The sequence below is a fragment of the Callithrix jacchus genome, chromosome 14, assembly GCF_049354715.1.
Source record: "Callithrix jacchus isolate 240 chromosome 14, calJac240_pri, whole genome shotgun sequence".
NCBI lineage: Eukaryota > Metazoa > Chordata > Mammalia > Primates > Cebidae > Callithrix > Callithrix jacchus.
In genome coordinates, this window is record NC_133515.1 from 105,587,633 (window position 1) to 105,604,565 (window position 16,933).

A 16,933-nucleotide genomic window follows, 5' to 3' on the forward strand; every position below is an offset into this window, starting at 1 on the left:
AAGTCAGATTTTCCCTGAAGTTCCCCTTCCTAAACATGCTTTCTTATGTCACTCCACAGGGTAGCCAGTTCTGGCCAGCCTGCTGCAGTCAAACTGCAACAGCTACATGGTTCATTCCGCAGAGATCAATGTTTTCTCCCCTTATGAACAGGAGCTCCTGAGATTCTTCCAAATCAGGGTTAACAGTGGCCTATAGGCTGCCGCCTGTTTTTTGTCAGTAAAGTTTTACTGGAACATAGCCATATCCTGTCATTTAGATGTTGTCTAAGGCTACCTTTGAGCCATCATGGCAGAGCTGTGCAGCATGGACTGTGACACTTTAGGCCCATAGAGCCTAAAATATTCACTATCTGGCCCTTTAAGAGTTTGGCCACCCCTGCTCCACCTGAAGGTCATGTGCTTTCTTGGAAGTGAATGCATGCCATGACGACTCAGGCAACTTAGATCTAACTTCTATCAAATGCCAGCTTCATTAAACTAGATATGATGGTGAGCAAATGAATCAACCTTGCTGACCACATTCTTTACCTGTTTAATGGATATAACAACTGCTTCTCTAGCACAGTGCCAGGCGCTTAGCAGGTGCTCAGTATGAACTGTGGCAGCCCAGCCTCTCCCTCACAGGACCACCAACCCATTCTAGGTTCTGGCCCAAACAATGGTTCAAACCCAGTTCAGGTGTGCAGAACTAAGCATCCAGTGTTTCTTCACACAGATTTCTAAATTCCAAAGCCCAGGGCTGAAAGGATAAACCATCCCTGCTGCTGTCTTCTGGGAATCAGGTAAGTGGTGTGGAAGAGTCTTAGGACTCCACAGCAGCCCCTGCTCTCATGCTTTTCCTTGGACTATGCAACATGCTTTGTCACTGCTCATAAAACAGGAATGTGGCGTGTGACCGCCTGATAAAGAGGCATGCTGGGGCAGATTGCTTCCAACTTTTTTTTAAGGCAGGTAAGTATGAAATTAGTTGACTCTTCTCACTTTGACACTGTTTTGTAGCTAACTCAGTGAAGTAATTTCTTATTCTGTATTCTAAGCGGTAAGTATAGATGTTAACTCCATGAGCAAAAACAGTCCCACAGGTTTCAGAAATGCCATCTAGTTACCTATCGACCTATCCATCCATCTATCTAATTTGATATCCTCAAAAAACATCAGAACATTAATGGATTACAGTTTAAAAAAAAAGCTAAACCATGAAAATGTGTTTAATGTGGCATGTGGCACTAATTCAACACAGACTACATTCTAGGCATGCCTCAAAGCACATGCTGAAGGAGAGATGGAAGCGGCTGCAGCTAGGAGTCAGGGCTTTGGAGGCACACTGCCTCAGGCTGACTCTCAGTCCTGAGTCCTGGGTGAAGGCAGCAATCTTCCTGGGGGTCAGCCCCATGCGTGAAGCAGTGAGTATGATGAGGAGGGAGCCGGAGGCGGAGGCAAGAGTCTTTGTGCAGTCCCAAGCCTGCCTCTAAATAGTTGCTTCACTTTGGCCAAGTCAACTTTTCTCTTGAGGCTTCAATATTCCCAACTGGTAAAGGAAGGGGTTGGACCCAATGAGCTCTAAAGGTCATCTGATGATTTCAGATGACATTTTTTAAGATCAGCAAGGTGAATGTGATCATGTAGACTGGGAGAAATCTGGCTCTTTATGACGTGATTCCATAGCAAGAGCGCTTCTTCTAAAACCCAGTGGAATCAAAGGCCCCCCTCCCATCCCACACCTTTCCTTCGCAGCAAAAGGCTGCCTGTGAGTATATGATTAGCCATGACTTTTAATTCGTGGGCACAGGAACTGGGAGACAGGAGATGGTAGTGGGAAGGGCAAAACCAAAAGCCTGAGATCAATGAAAGCAAAAAGCAAGCTATGCTTTCTTTTCTACAAAATAGCTCTCTGCCTTAATTACAGATTAGGACCCACACTGCTCTGGATGCAGCTGATCAAAACCCTTAACGGCTGGCACAGACCTGCGATTTCTCATCCATGTCGTCATCACTTTCATCCAGGTCTTCATGGAGCAGTCGCCATTCATATTCAACGTGAACGTGAGAATTAAACCTTCCAGATAAGGCTTGGGTCAGCTGAGGGAACAGAGGGATGGTCAGTGCCGCTGTTCACTCGGCCATGCACCTGGACCCACTGAGGTATGCAGACAGGAACCTGCCTTCTAGTCCAAGGCAAACTCACAGAAATCTCTGGGTTCTGTGATTCACAGGGTAACCTTGAAACTCAAAACCTGGTAACTCCCAGCAATGGCGTTGTAAGCTGTCTTGGTTTTCATCCATGATTCCTGGCTCATAACTCTCATAGCCCTTGTTACAGTCTCGCTTATAACATCGGGTGTTAGGCCGCAGGAGACAGAATCTCTCTGAACTTCTCCTGCCCCAAGGCAGGACTCCAGTCTTCCCCCACTTTTCTGACTGTGGGTCTTAAAACCCTCCCCAGAGAGGGTCTCGCCCTATACTCTGGGGGAAGAGATGTTGACATCATGAAGCTTCCATAGAAACCCAGGAGGACTGGGCTCTCGAGCTTCAAGATGGCAAACCACACAGAGGTTCCTGGAGGGTGGCGCCCAGGGAGGGCATGGAAGCTCTGCGTCCCTTCCCCCACACCTCGCCCTACGCTACTCTCCATCTGTATCCTTTGCAATATCCTTTATAATAAACCAGAAACACAAGTGTCTCCCCGAGTTCTGGGAGCCACTCCAGCAAATTATTCAAACCCAAAGAGGGGGTTGTGGGAACCCCAACTTGAAGCCAGTTGGTCAGAAGTTCTGGAGGCTGACTTGTGACTGGAGTCTGGGGTGGGAGCTTCAGTCTGTGGGATCTGACACTACCTCCAGGTAGATAGTGTCTAACTGAACTGGAGGACAGCCAGCTGATGTCTGCTGCTTGTGAAACTGCCTTTGCAGGACACGAGAGTGAGAAAAGTCTAGTGTGGCTGACTCCCATCTTGCTTCCACCCTCACAGGCTAGCTGTCCTTGCTCATTCCTGGGCACAGACCACGCTAATCAAGGGAAGAATTTAGTTTATGGTTTAAGTTTGAAACAAAGATGATAACAGTCCCTCCCTAAAACTGACTTCCTCCTTCTTAGGGAACTTGAAACTGCTTTTGTAAGACAAATAAAAGGCCACAAGATTAGGATTATGGGAGGGGTCTGAATTCTGCTAAAATGTAGGTACAGCTTGCCTTTCTATTAATGTAATCATTTACCATTCAGTGCAGGGGATGTTAACCTTACCTCACAACTGTAATCCCAACATTTTGGGAGGCCAAGGCAGGAGGACTGCTTGAGCAAGAAGTTTTGAGATCAGCCTGGGCAACATAGTGAGACCTCATCACTACAAAAAAGTGAAAAACAGCCAGGCATGGTGGCATGCATCTGTAGTCTCAGCTACTCGGGAGGCTGAGGTGAGAGGATCGCTTAAGCTCAGGAGTTTGAGGCTACAGTGAGCTATGAGCACGCCACTGCAGTCCAACAGGGCAACAGAAAGAGACTATGTCTCTTAAAAAAAATTGTTTACTGCACCAGAAGCCAAGATATTTGTGACTTCCCCAGTTGCTCCTAAAGATAACATATCCTAAGGTTGATTTTTTGAGATATTTTTTCAGCCTTTTGCATCCTGGTGAGCAACTGACTCCACTGAACCTGACTCATGACTCAACTAGTCCTGCGGCCCCCACTGAGAGGATGATGCAATGCACAAGGGCTGTTTCTCACACGCTTACGATTTCACCCCCAACCAATGAGCAGCACCCATTCCTAGCCCCCTTACCCATCCAACTATCCTTGAAAACCCTAACCTCTGAGTCTTTGTGGGAACACAGCTGGGTAATAATTCCTGTCCTCCCATTGCTCGGACAACTTGCCATAATTAAACTCTTTCTCTACTCAATAACACTGTCTCATGAATTGGGTTTATCTATGCAGCAGGCAAGAAGAACCCGTCAGGTGGCTACACGTGGTGTGTGGGGTGGTGTCGGGGAACCCCACACCTTTGGTCACAGCAGTCTGCTTCTGTATTGCTTGCTGTGACAACAGTGTAAGTGTAGAGAAAAAACACAGCTAGAGAGTTTTTCCCAAAACAACAGGCAAAGGATATTTGAGATCTAAAGGATACTGATCAGCCTGCAAGTGTCCACACTCTAAAGGGGAGCAAGCTCAACCCCAGGAGAATAAATGTGCTCATTCACTGTGAACCCAGCCTTTTCAACCAGGATGAGAGAATTAAACGCTGAAGAAAATTATCGGAGTGGCTGTTTTCTCAATTCTCTCAAGGAAGGTAGATAGCTAGTTCCATTCTGGATGTGCAGAAGAGAAGTTAATTCATTACACACTATGGTGTATTAGGACCTCAGGGCTTAATTTCCCCCATAGCCAAACAGTAGCTACATGACCCTGGACAAGTCACTTAGGTTTTCTGTGCCTGTTTTCTCATCTGTAAAATGAGGATAACAGCAGAAACTATGTGATAAAGTAGTTATGAAGATTAAATGAGCTAGGTCAGGTGTGGTGGCTCACACCTGTAATCCCAGCACTTTGGGAGGCCAAGGCCGGTAAACTGCTTGAGGTCAGGAGTTCAAGACCAGCCTGAACAACATGGTGAAACTCTGTCTCTATTAAAAATACAAAAATTAGCCGGGTGTGGTGGCAGGCACCTGTAATCCCAGTCACTTGGGAGGCTGAGGCAGGAGAATTGCTTGAACCTGGGAGGCAGAGGTTGCAGTGAGCCGAGATCATGCCACTGCACTCCAGCCTGGGCAACAAAGTGAGACTCCATCTCAAAAAAAAAAAAAAAAAAAAAAGATTAGATTAAATGAGCTAGTGGACGTACAGTGCTTAGAAATAGTACCCGTTACTTTATGCTTGTAGAGCATTTATTATTAATAGTTCTTTTTTCTTCCCCTATACTGGAGCACACCGGCATAATCATGGCTCACTGCAGCCTTGAACTCCTTAGCTCAAAGTGATTCTCCGACCTCAGCTTCCCAAGTAGCTGGGACTGAAGATGTGTGCCACCACATCCAGCTAATTTGAAACTCTTTTTGTGGAGATGGCGTGTTGCTGTTGCTCAGGCTGGAGTGCAATGGCGCCATTTGGCTTCCCGTACCTGGACTCAAAGCAATCCCCCTGCCTTAGCCTCCCAGGTAACTGGGACTACATACAGGCATGCTCCACCATGCCTTGCTAATTTTCTCATCATTTGCAGAGACAAGGTCTCACTATGTTGCCAGTCTTGAATTCCTGGCCTCAAGTCATCATCCCCCGTCTCAGCCTTCCAAAGCTTTGGGATTACAGGTGTAAGTCACTGTGCCGGGCCTTAATAGTTCTATTTATCGAGCGCTTACTGTGTGTCAATTGCTTTACAGCATTCGACAATAATTCCCACAACAACCTTATATATTGGTATAACTGACTGCACTTTAGAAATAAGGAAAGAGCCTGAGAAAGTTTCCTTCCCAAGCCTCAGTAGGGGAGCCCATGGCAAGGCCAGGGCTGCCTGGCCCGGTGGGCTCTTTCCACTGTCTACATTGTCTTTTCTTCCAGAACAGGAAAAGATGGTGTTGAGCAACCCACATGATCTGGGGCTGAGGAACAAAGAAAGGAGGTTGGCCTTGATGTCCTGCAAAGTAGCAGGCAAAGATCTTGTGGAGGCCAGAGAAGAGGCCCCTGCGGCCCGTTCCAGTTGCCCTACCACACCGTGATGTTATCAACACAGTCAACCAGCAAACAGTGACTCACATCCCAAGTCTCACTACAAGGGGATGGCTCCCCCAGGCTCCCCTATCGGCTCCCCAGCACGCTTTCTCCAAGGCAGGCTGATTCTGGGCTCATCCCATCAGAGCACTGAGCTCTGCTCAGGACACTGGTTCACAGCAAACCCTGCCCAAGGAGGGTGGGCCTGACTGTCCCAGATGGGTACCCCACCCTGTCCTCGTGGCGGGAGACTCACCAGCTCCTCACAGTGCTCGTGCTTGAGGCGTTTGGCGATGTCCAGCGGAGTCTCTCCTGACTCGTTGGCTAAAAGTCAAGGGTAAGCAAAGGAGGCGTTAAGGCAAAGGCCTGACATCCAGGACAATTCTTAAAAAGAAACAGTAAGGCAGCACTAAATTAAATTGAATCTGGTTAACGAAATCCACGGTGAGTTTGACCTAGTTGAGGCTGCATGTGTCTTGTAATTATATAGAACTATAGCTGAATACAGAAAGTACAACTTTAAAGGACAGGGTTTGAGTTAATCAAGAAACTAAAACTGGCCTGGCACAGTGGCTCACGCCTGTAATCCCAGCACTTTGGGAGGCCGAGGCAGGTGGATCATTTGAGGTCAGGCATTCGAGACCAGCCTGGCCAACATGGTGAAACCTCGTCTCAACTAAAAATATAAAATTAGCTGGGCGTGGTGGCACACACCTGTGGTCCCAGCTACTTGGGAGGCCGAGGCAGGAGAACAGCTTGAACCTGTGAGGCACAGGTTGCAGTGAGCCGAAATCATGCCACTGCACTCTGGCCTGGGTGACAAAGCAAGATTCTGTGTAAAACAAACCAACCAACCAACCAACCAACCAACCAACCAACCAACCAACCAACCAACAAAAACCCTAAAACTGTTGAAGTAGCCATCTAATTAAAATTCCAATTCAAACTGTAAGTCACTGAATAAAGTGATTCATCATAAATCTCTAGCAGAAAGCACTGCTAACCTAGTTCCATGCACTGGAATATAATAAACTTTTATGCTTTCTCTCAAGTAGTTTAAAAGCTTGAAAGTGTATTCTTTCTTCTAAATAAGCCTCAAGTCAGTGAGGTCTGATTATTAGTTTTTTAATGATAAGCACGGCTCTCAAGCAGATGTGTGTCTTTTTTCTATTCTTTCCTCTTTATTTAACAGTCCTTCAGAAATACTTCCTCCTGAGGGGCCAAGAGCTGGATACCCTCAGGGCACAACTATGCCTTGCACTGGGGTCCTCGAGAGAGGGAGGGACCGAGGCCAAGTAAGAACCAGGGCCCTTCATGGAGGATGCAGGGGTGCAAATGAAAGGAGGGGGCAGTAAACAGCATCTCCACCATAATCCATCTAAACCCAGAGCCAAGAAAGGGGTCAAGTGGGGCCTCAGGTGAGGGGTGAGAAGGCTCAGAGTGTGCGAACAGGTCAAAATCCCCCAACCTTGTCCAATTCACCTGGCATCTGTGAGAGCTGCCAGGCCCACTCTTCGCCTGTCTTATGATCTGTGAAACGCCTATAAATGCACCTGAAGTCTAACTAGCAGATGGTGAATGCAGCCTGTGGATCAGACAGGGAGAAGCCCTTTCTTGTTAGCAGTAGGTTCTCCTCCTTGGCACTGACAGGAGCCCACAGGACCAGCCCTGTTTCCAATAGCAGCGTGTGGATGGCAGACAGGCGGTGGAGGCCAGGGTGCAGCCGAGCCCGTCCCCAGGACTCGGGCCCACTCACCTATCTCGATGGAGGCCTTTCCCCGTAGGAGCAGCTTGAGGCACTCGGCGTTGTCAGTCAGGCAGCAGTAGTGCAGGGCCGTGCTGCCTTTCCCCGTCTGTTTATCCAGGTTCCCACTGCCCACGCACAGGAACAGAGAGAGAGCACAGTATGACACAGGCCACAGGACCACAAACTGCCCAGCAGGGAGCCTGGGGCACATGCACAGGAGAGGCAGACAGTCCCCAAGTAAACAGTTTCTCTAATCATCCCCACGGTGGTGGAACCTGGCACCTTCCCTGCCTATGTGGCCAGGGACGCCTTAGCAGAAGGCAATTAGGGAAATAAGATTATGGCAGAAGAGGTCAAAAGGGGAGAGGGCCAGCCCCGCTGCTGCTGAGCATGTGCGGCCAAGGCAGGGGCAGTGCACCACCTGGTGAACCCAGAGCCCCAGCATCCTTCTCACGGCCCCCCTGGCTGCACCTAGGGGCTACTGTGTCCTGCTAGGCTGACTAGCTGTGCTGGATGCAGGGCCTCTGGATGGCTGTGTGACTTACCCATCCTGTCCCACAGAAGGACGGGGGCTGAGCTTTTCTCTATCATTATTTGATATTCCTTCCAGGAAAGGGAAAAGTCACTTTTCCAAAGCCCAGAGTCCCCAGGCTCCTCACCTTGTTCACTCTGGGAATACCCTCTGAAAGCAGGTTAAAGGGGAATCTTGAGATTTTCAAAATTTCTTCCAACATATCACAAGACCAGGTTAGCCAAAAGAGGTGCTCAGGCCTGGCAGACATGGGGCAGGCCCTCGACCCTAGCATGCATGGTCAGCGTCACAAACTGATGAGGGACAGTGAGCTTTGTGTCCCTGCACAAGGTGGGGACAGAAAGGCAACTTCAGGGGATGGCACCTGCTGCTTCCATAGGAAGGAAAGCAGTTAAGTTTTCAATTTAAAAAGAGGAGCTTCTTTTTCACCAAACTGGGGACAGTGTAGGAGCTTCATTTTCAGAATTCTCCCCTACTTTTTTCCTCCTTCCACTCTGGCAAAAAAAACCTTGGACCTTCCTTCTCCTGCCCCCCCAAAAATGTGTGTGGAGGGAGAGGCATCTGTGGCTATCAAATAAATGTTTATGGAGCTCCTGCTGCGTTCTAGGAGCCAGGCTGGCGTTCGGATGGGGGCATCAGGGTGGCTTCCACCAACAGTCCAGTGAACTCAGCCTCCTCAGGAAGAAGCTGTAGGTCTTGGGGCTGACCACTCCACAATCCCCTACTTTCTGGCCATTTCTTCACTTCTCTGCTCAGAAATGGGAGGGAAAAGCAGAGGACACGAAATGCAAACGATTCCATGGCTTTTGCATTTTGGAATTTTCTATTTCATTTGAAGCAATTTCTGTGGCTTTTAACAGCACCTCCTCCTCCAGTACACAGATGGCCCAAACCATGATCAGAGAAGCAATGTGTACCAAACCACAGGGACCCCCAGACCTGCGGTAAACTGCCTGTGCACGTCTCTAAAGGCCATTTCTAATCAAAGCATAAACACAACTTCTCAACCCAAACAAAACACCCATAATCCAGCGCTATGGTTTCTAATATCCAGCTCAGATCATGGTAATGTGTGGATCCCTCCTTGCCTGCTACCTTCCTACCACTTAGGACACTCTGCTTGGGCAGTGTGATGACCTGGCTCACAGGATGAGGCGAAGACGGCCTCTGTGCACAGAGGGTGGTCATGGGGTCCTCTGAGCTCAGCAGCCATATCTACTTGGTGTCTCCCTGAGTATCAGACACTGGAAGTTGGACCCTGCAATTACCACAAAGGGTTTCTAGTGTTTTAAAGGATTGCCACGGAGCACCTCACACCTGGCAGTCCTTTTTCTGCCTATAATTCATGCTTAGACCCAGGAAGGTTCTCTTGACAACACATCAGAAGTGGTGAAGCAGTGTTTGATTCCTTTCCCAAAAATACCAAAAGGAGAAAAATGAGTGCCTCCCTTAATTTCAGAACACCTACCTGTTCTGAACTAAAAAGTCTACGATGTGAAGAGAGGTTCGATCCACGGATCTGACTGCAAGGTGGAGGGCTGTTTCATCCGGCTCCTGAAAACCAAACAAAGGCATTCCAGAATTCTAATGGGAGCATTCACTTCTGTGTCCAACACTGGTGAAATCGTGTGTAACTCTTCCAAAAGCTTTTTATCCTTCCCTTCCAGAAACTTATCTCTTTAATCTCTATACAAGCTCTTTGTTCTTGGGAACATGCAATTTGGAGATTGGTCCTGTTTTCCCTGACTCCATGAGAAATAAATGAGAAGTTCAGGGGTTTCATTCCCAAGTCCTCTCAATCAACCTGGCCCCATCCCTGCATCAGCATCATGAGGCAGATCCCTGCCTGCAAGCAAGAGTCCTGTTCAAAGGATCCAGAAAGGTCCCCTGGTCTGCGTACAATCCAATCCCTTTACCTGCTCCCCGAGAGTAGATAGAAACATGTGTTTCTTAAGCAGGCTTAAAGTTTTGCATTTACACATACAGAAAAAGCTATGAATGCTAATAACGGTACTGTCTCCAACTCACACTGGGGATTCCCAACTCCACTGCCTCTTCTAAAAGTATGCTTAGCAGGTGGGGGAGAAGAGATGCACAAGGACTGTTTCAGCAGGTGGGTGGGCGAGAAAACCAGAGGGAAAGGAGGGATCTAGAGGACAGGAGGTGAGGGCAAGAGGAGGTGCCTCCCAGACCACCTGCCCCACCTGCTTAGCCCTCTGGCTGCAGCACAGCTCAGTGCCGGGCACCCTCCACCCCGGATGGGCGGGCAGGAGTTCTTTCTGGGGTTGGTGAGAGAGCAGGACCAGCCCAGAGCCTGTATGAATGTGGCTGTCACCAGGAGAAAGATGCTGTAGCCATGAAGCAACCTTGTTGATAAAGCCGCCAGCCCAGTCCTGAGATCAGGAGGTTCCAGAGGACAAAATACGCGTCTATAGGGCATTTATGGACAGAATCTGGACACTTGCCATCCACTTAGGTGCTGGTATGTTACTGTAAACCTATTCTGGCTGGATGCCCACCCTCTCAAGAGAGGTCACCCAGGAAAGGAGGCATCATGCTCCTTACTCTATTTCCTTTGAGGAGGAGCATGGAGGAGTGTGGGTTCCAGGGAACCCCCTTCTCAGAGAGCTTCTCTTGTTAGCATGAAGCTCAGGCTGAATCTGCTCAGAGAGGAGGGGTCCCTCTCAGGCTGCCTGGCTTTGGAGATGTCCTCTCCTCCACTTGGGGATGGGCTTTCTTTCCAGAGCTGGCATTACATTTTTGGTGTAAGAATAAACCACTAGGTGGGTACAAAGTTTTTGACAAGCAGAATAAGTCCTGGAGATTTACTGTGCGGGCTGGTGACTCCAGGTAAGAACTACATAATGTCTATTTCCAAAATGGAGTTGATTTTAGATGTGCTCACCATTAAAAATGGATGAGTATGTGAGGTAATGGATATGTTAGCTAGCTTGATTTAATCATTCCACGATGTAAACACAGATCAAAACATCACACTGTACCACATAAATATAGGATGAACTATTTGTCTACTAAAAAGAAAAAGAACCCCCTAGTTTATTCTCCCCCAGCACCCCATCCGTGCTGTCTTCCTCTGGAGAATCACCAGCTTTGGTCAGTACTGCTGATTCCACACTCCTGTCATGGTGCTCCAGTTTTTGTTTGTTTCTTTTTTTAAAGACAAGGGCTCGCCCTGTCGTCCAGGTTGGAGTTCAGTGGCACAATCGTGGCTCACTGTAGCTTCAAATTTCCGGGCTCAATCCTCTCTCACATAGCCTCCTAAGTAGCTGAGACTACAAATGTACACCACCATGGCTGGCTAATTTTGCTTTTGTTTTTTGTAGAGATGGGGCCTCCCTATGCTGCCCAGCTGGTCTCAAACTCCCGAGCTTAAAGGATCCTCCCGCCTTGGCTTTCTAAAGTGCTGGATCCCAGGCATGAGCCGCTGTGCCCGGCCTTTTTTTTTTTCCCCTAAAGTAGTAACCCACACTCTTACATGTCCATTGGCCAGTGGGATTTTTTCAGTAAGATCCACACCATCAGCATAAGCTTGGAGCAGTCCAAAAATATCTCTCGTTTTGACAGCCTCACAAAGGCTGTGAAGCTTCGCCGCGTTATCCGCGTGCTTCTTCCTTGCGTATCTCCTCTCGATGTACTTGGCTGTGATGTAATCTTTTCTTGCATTCCTGAAACCAAACATAATTGCCTCGTAAATCATGAAGGGCCCCTACTCGCTTTCTAGCATTTGTTTGTCTAAGGCCACGTTAATGGTTCCTGCCCCACCTTTCTGGCAAGCAGCACTGGCCCTGAAACACGAAGCGGGGGTAGCCACCATGTGGTTCTGTAGTGGCACTGGTCTTCATGGCGACCCCACAGGAGCTGGCCAGACTGACAACCACCCCATGTTCTCTTGGCTCACCCGCCTCTCTACCTTGTCTCCCTCCCCTTGCTCCTAAGTGCTCTGACTTCACCATGCTGTCACCCTCATCACCTCCACACCCTTCTTGCCCAGGTCCCTCCACTCAGCATGCTGTGTGTCTCCTCCTCCAGAAAGGCTGGCCGCCCTGCCCCTGCCCTCCAGGCAGCCCTGGCCCACCTCTGTTCCAACATTCTCTCCCTGAAGGCCTGCCTGCCTGCCTGCCTGACAGGCCCATGAGTTCCTCAGGGCATGGACCATGACGTCTCTTTTGTAGGTACATACTGTCTGGTGTGAAAGGCACTATCAGATAAACCAAATGAAATGTCGGTCCTCTTTATGTCCTACTTTCCGGCCTTTATGTGGCAACATGCTCAGATTCCACCCTATCTAAAGAGCCTAGAGAAGCAGGTACAAAAGGAGGTTGAGGAAGCCTGAGTTCAAATTCCACTCCCACCACACACTGCTGCTTTGAGCTTCAACAAGTATTTCAACTCTCTAGGCTTGTAAGTTTGACTTGTGAAAGTGCACAAAATGTATCCTCACAGCAGCATCATGAGACATACATGAGTCAACACACCTTCAGCACACAGTGGGTCCTGGGCCTGGGAAAGACCTGATGGACTTAGAGGAAGAGCAAGAGAAACAGCAGCTCGCCATAGAGTGCAAGCATTTTACAATTCCAATTCTGAAGGCTGAGGGTCACTGCCCAGGGACCCCTTGAATCTTGAGAGTCAAACAAGAACCAGACAAGGGCAGATCAGTTACATCCCTTTATGACACAGCACTGCCTACAATCTGCATGCGGCTGCTCCCCTTCAAGCTGGAGTCCCCACACAGTTCCCTTGTGACCTCTCTCTCACTTAGCTGACTATGGCAAGGGGCCATGGCTGCTGGAGCAGCTCTTCACTTTTTTGTACCTGCCCTAAGTCCCTGTGGCACCCCAGAAGGGGTGCCAAGCCCCCCGGGAATGCAACTCGAGGCAGGGAGTAGATCGTGTCTACCCTGGGGTCCCTTGAAGATGGGCCAGCCTAAGATGAGAAGCTGTTACCCCCTAGTACCAAGACAGAACCAAGCAGGCAGAGGTCTCCTGCCAGTGTTTGCCAGGCCTCATATCTGCTTGCCCTTGGGTGCACGTGGCTCCTGGACAGGTTGCAGCATGAGGCTGGCTGGTGCAGCTGGAGAGGAAATCACACCCCAGGGTGCCCGTTCCACGTGAGCAGGCCAGGAAGGACTTCCAGGGACACCTGGTGAACTTGTGCTCTGGTGCTTTCATCACACTGCCTCCCTCCCACTCCAGCTCCAGTTCTGTCCACTCTGTAGAGTTCCAGGTTAAGGCAGGTACCTCAACTTCCCCTGGTACGTGCTCCCGTCCACACAGTGCTACCCCATGCTCTGGGCTCACTGTGGTGCTGGGTGACTTCTGTGTGACACATGTGTTCCCAATGGATTGCCTCAACAGTGCCATGAGTTTCCATCTCCATCTGTAGGTATGATAGGCCCTTGAAAAATGTCATTTCGTTATAATGTTAAGAAAAAAATCAATTCCCAGGCAAAGTCACTGTCCGTACAGAGCCCACGCGGGTTTTCTCTGGGCCCTCAGGTTTCCCCCTACATCCCAAAGCTGTGCGCTCTGGGCTAACTGCTGCATCTCAACAGTCCCATTGTGAGTGAGTGCGGATGTGGGGGTGAGTGCATCCCACAATGGGACTGGGTCCTGTTCAGGGCTTGTTCCCGCCCTGGACCTCAGTTGCCAGGACACCCTCCGGCCACCTGTGACCCCGAACTGGAATAAGTGGGTGAATCGTCATCTTGCTTTTATGAATCTGGATCTCATTCAGTAGCCTGAATCTTTCCTAAATGTATGAATGGCTCATATTTATTTCAATGTTTAATGTTAGAAGTGTTCTGAGTCTTCACTCAGAAGTTTGGTGATGTTTTCATAATCAGAAATACGTGGTAGGAACTGAACTCTGGTTTACATCAATTAGCACAGGGTAAAACTGGTTTCCTATAAATCATTTTGCTTAAAGTCACAGATTTCCAGAAACCTTTTAATGACACTGAGGACTTACTGTACACTGAAGTCCACAGAGCGAAACTGGATTCTGTTTCCTCAGGCAGCTGGTGGGCCTGTGAGGGAAGACCCACTTCATTCATGGAGGCTGTCCTCTCAGGCCTCCCAGCACAGTGTGACACCCAGGGCTGATGAGTGTCATGGTGGGCAGCCCATTTAATAATGCAAATGCCTCTTGTGACAGGCAGTTCGACTTAACAGTTGTCCACTTCCATGTACTTTCAGTATCACTGGACAATCAGTACTGCGACCTTCGCAGGAAATACGTAGAGAGAAAGTGGATTTCCTTCACCTATTTTTAATGTATTACTCATCTGCCCAGGGCCTGGACGCCCCGAAGGCAGTTCCTACACGAACATAGGCACAGGTCTGTTTAACTCCACACACGCTCCCTGGTTTTGTGAAGGACATTTGCTTTGCTAATGCGATCCCTAATTCTGTCTTTTCTTTAATGACAGGCTTTTGCAGAAAAGCAGTGAACTTAACATAATGATCCGTTTGGTGCTCAGAGGAGTGGCTTTCCTTATACTGCTGAAGGACAGGGTGTGTATAATGGTCCCAAATCACATAAACAGTTCTGGCTCCTGTAAGCACATACAAGCCTGGCTTCCCTGTTCCACCTCCTCTAGTTACCCGTTCCTGACACCCCAAGATCCATCTTGGAATTCACTGGCCACTAGAGGGTGTCCTTGGTTTCCCCTTCAACAGGTTTATCTGCAGACGGTATGCTGTTCTGAGATACAGCTAGACACAGTGTATTCCTTTTCATCTGGAAGTAAAATATTAGCTGATTTAAGCAGGCACAGAGCTGGGAGTACCTGTTTGACTTGTTGATTCATTAAATATTCATTGATTCACCACAAGCAACATAATATGGTGGGAAAAACAAAAATGAGTAAGAAGCAATTCATCAGAAAAATATATGTAAATGCCTGAGTATATTACGAAGTGGGATGAAATGTTTTAAAATAGAGCCAAATGCTATAGGAGCACAGAGCCAAGAAAGTGATTTCAGCTGAGGAGGAATGGAAGGAGCTGATATTTCGCCATCACACTGGTCATCCGCCCTCATTTTGAAAAAAGCGCAGGGTTGAGGGGATGTAAACTTCCTTTTCGACAGCACCAAGACTGGACAGGGGGCTGCAATGCAGACAGAACCTTCATACTGAGGGGGTCCACATTGGTAGTGTTCCTTTTTTAAATTGCCTAGTCTCAGAACAACCAAACGCTCCGCTTTCATAAGCTACCCCTGTGCTTGGAAGAAAGGGCACACACTTTGCTCAGAACTGACCAATATGACAGCATTACAGGGTGCTGGAACCGTCAGTGTGAGATCAAGCAGCCGAAAGAGCAGGTGTCTACTGCACAGCAGTAGCTGACCTCATCATGCTGCATTCATGATGTTCCTTCCCCAAGTGGGATCCTCAGGCTTGCCCAGGAAGAGCTCCTTCCCCTCGAGTAACTCTCCACAGACACTTAACTGGAGAGGACCCTCATTTTCAGGGTATACGGAATCAGTGCAAAGTACAGATGTGACCTCTGTCCCCCACGGGAAGAAGAGTAAGCAGAGCAGCTAATATCAACTAAGCACTAAAACTAAGTGCCACATCATGTCTGACCTCATCATCCCGCTCATTTCCCCAATGCCTCTGTGAGCCGGGGAATGTGAGCCACTTTTTACACTAGTGGGCTTAGGCTCAGAGAAGGTAAATAATCTGCTTGGGTCTCATGGCTCAGATACAGATTGGGATATCTATGTCCCTACTGTCTCTCTAGGTTTGGGTAAAAATACAGATTTGAAACGTAGATCCTCATCAAGAGAGACTGATAGCATTGTAAGCCTCATGCCTGGTATCTAAAACCACAGGTTATCTGATTCTCAAGGAAACGGGACACCACAAACACTTGTTACAGGATTCAAACACAAACGGACCGTGATCCAACAACAGCCAAGTGGCTCACCTGAGATACGTGATACCTGACAGTCTGCAATGGACGTGGTCCCTGTTTGCTGCTTTAGAATGCTTCGGCTCTCTCACTGTATCAAGTTACATAAGCAAAACACAGAAGAATACAGGTCCTGCAATCTCCACTTCTCAAAGACACGCCCCACGAAATGGTTAAAAAAAAAAATCTATATTTTCTGCCTTTACAAAGGGCCCATACACTACCAGTTTGTGAAAAAACCCTTAAAGACGTTCACTGTTGCTCACTGTCCTTTTAGAAGACTCATATCACTAATTCTGTTTCAGGCTTATTCCACAGAACATGCTGTTTCTGTAAATGAATTTTTAAATACTTTTTTTAAAATAGCAGTTTTCATTTTTCTCTGTCCTGCCAGGACACACTGACCCAGCCTTAGCACTCAAATGCAGGTGCTCTGTTAACTGGCCCAGTGGCCTCTCTCCTTCCTTCTGTCTGTTTCACTTTGCATCATAACAAAACAGGTAAACCACCCATGTTCCCCTGTAGACATAAGAGTCATCATACTAAACAGAGCTGAGGTCCAAGGTGGCCAGGACACCCACTGCCCAAACCCATTGGTCTCCCTGTTCACCTCTTCTCGAAGACCAGTGTGACGTGGCCACTGACGCTCTGATGACATGGGCAAGAACATTCCCTGTTGTCAGCTCTGCACCCGGAGACACAAAAGCTTCTCCAATGGCCGGGCACGATGGCTCACTTTGGGAAGCTGAGGCGGGTGGATCACCTGAGGTCAGGAGTTCAAGTTCAGCCTGGCCAACATAGTGAAACCCTGTCTCTACTAAAAATACAAAAATTAGCCGGGTGTGGTGGCATGTGTCTGTAATCCCAGCTACTTGGGAGGCAGAGGCTGAGACCTGAGAATTGCTTGAACCCAGGAGGCAGAGGTTGCAGTGAGCTGAGATCCTACCACTGCACTCCAGCTTAGGTGACAAGAGTGAAACTCCATCTCAAGAAAAAAACCAAAACCTTCTCCATCAA

The 16,933-nt window shown here is 48.4% G+C and overlaps 1 protein-coding gene across 8 annotated transcripts in view; it reads right to left on the reverse strand.

Annotated features, from left to right (window-relative positions):
• Positions 1–16,933, reverse strand: part of ASAP2 (ArfGAP with SH3 domain, ankyrin repeat and PH domain 2) — a 210,296-nt gene that overhangs the window by 18,047 nt on the left and 175,316 nt on the right. For all 8 annotated transcript variants that reach the window (XM_054245229.2, XM_035273272.3, XM_035273269.3 and 5 more), the window contains exons 17-21: positions 11,473–11,662; positions 9,445–9,530; positions 7,454–7,569; positions 5,954–6,021; positions 1,966–2,079 (exon numbers count right to left, since the gene is read on the reverse strand). In XM_054245229.2, coding sequence (XP_054101204.1) covers positions 1,966–2,079; positions 5,954–6,021; positions 7,454–7,569; positions 9,445–9,530; positions 11,473–11,662 — 574 coding nt within the window. The remainder of the gene's footprint in view (positions 1–1,965; positions 2,080–5,953; positions 6,022–7,453; positions 7,570–9,444; positions 9,531–11,472; positions 11,663–16,933) is intronic.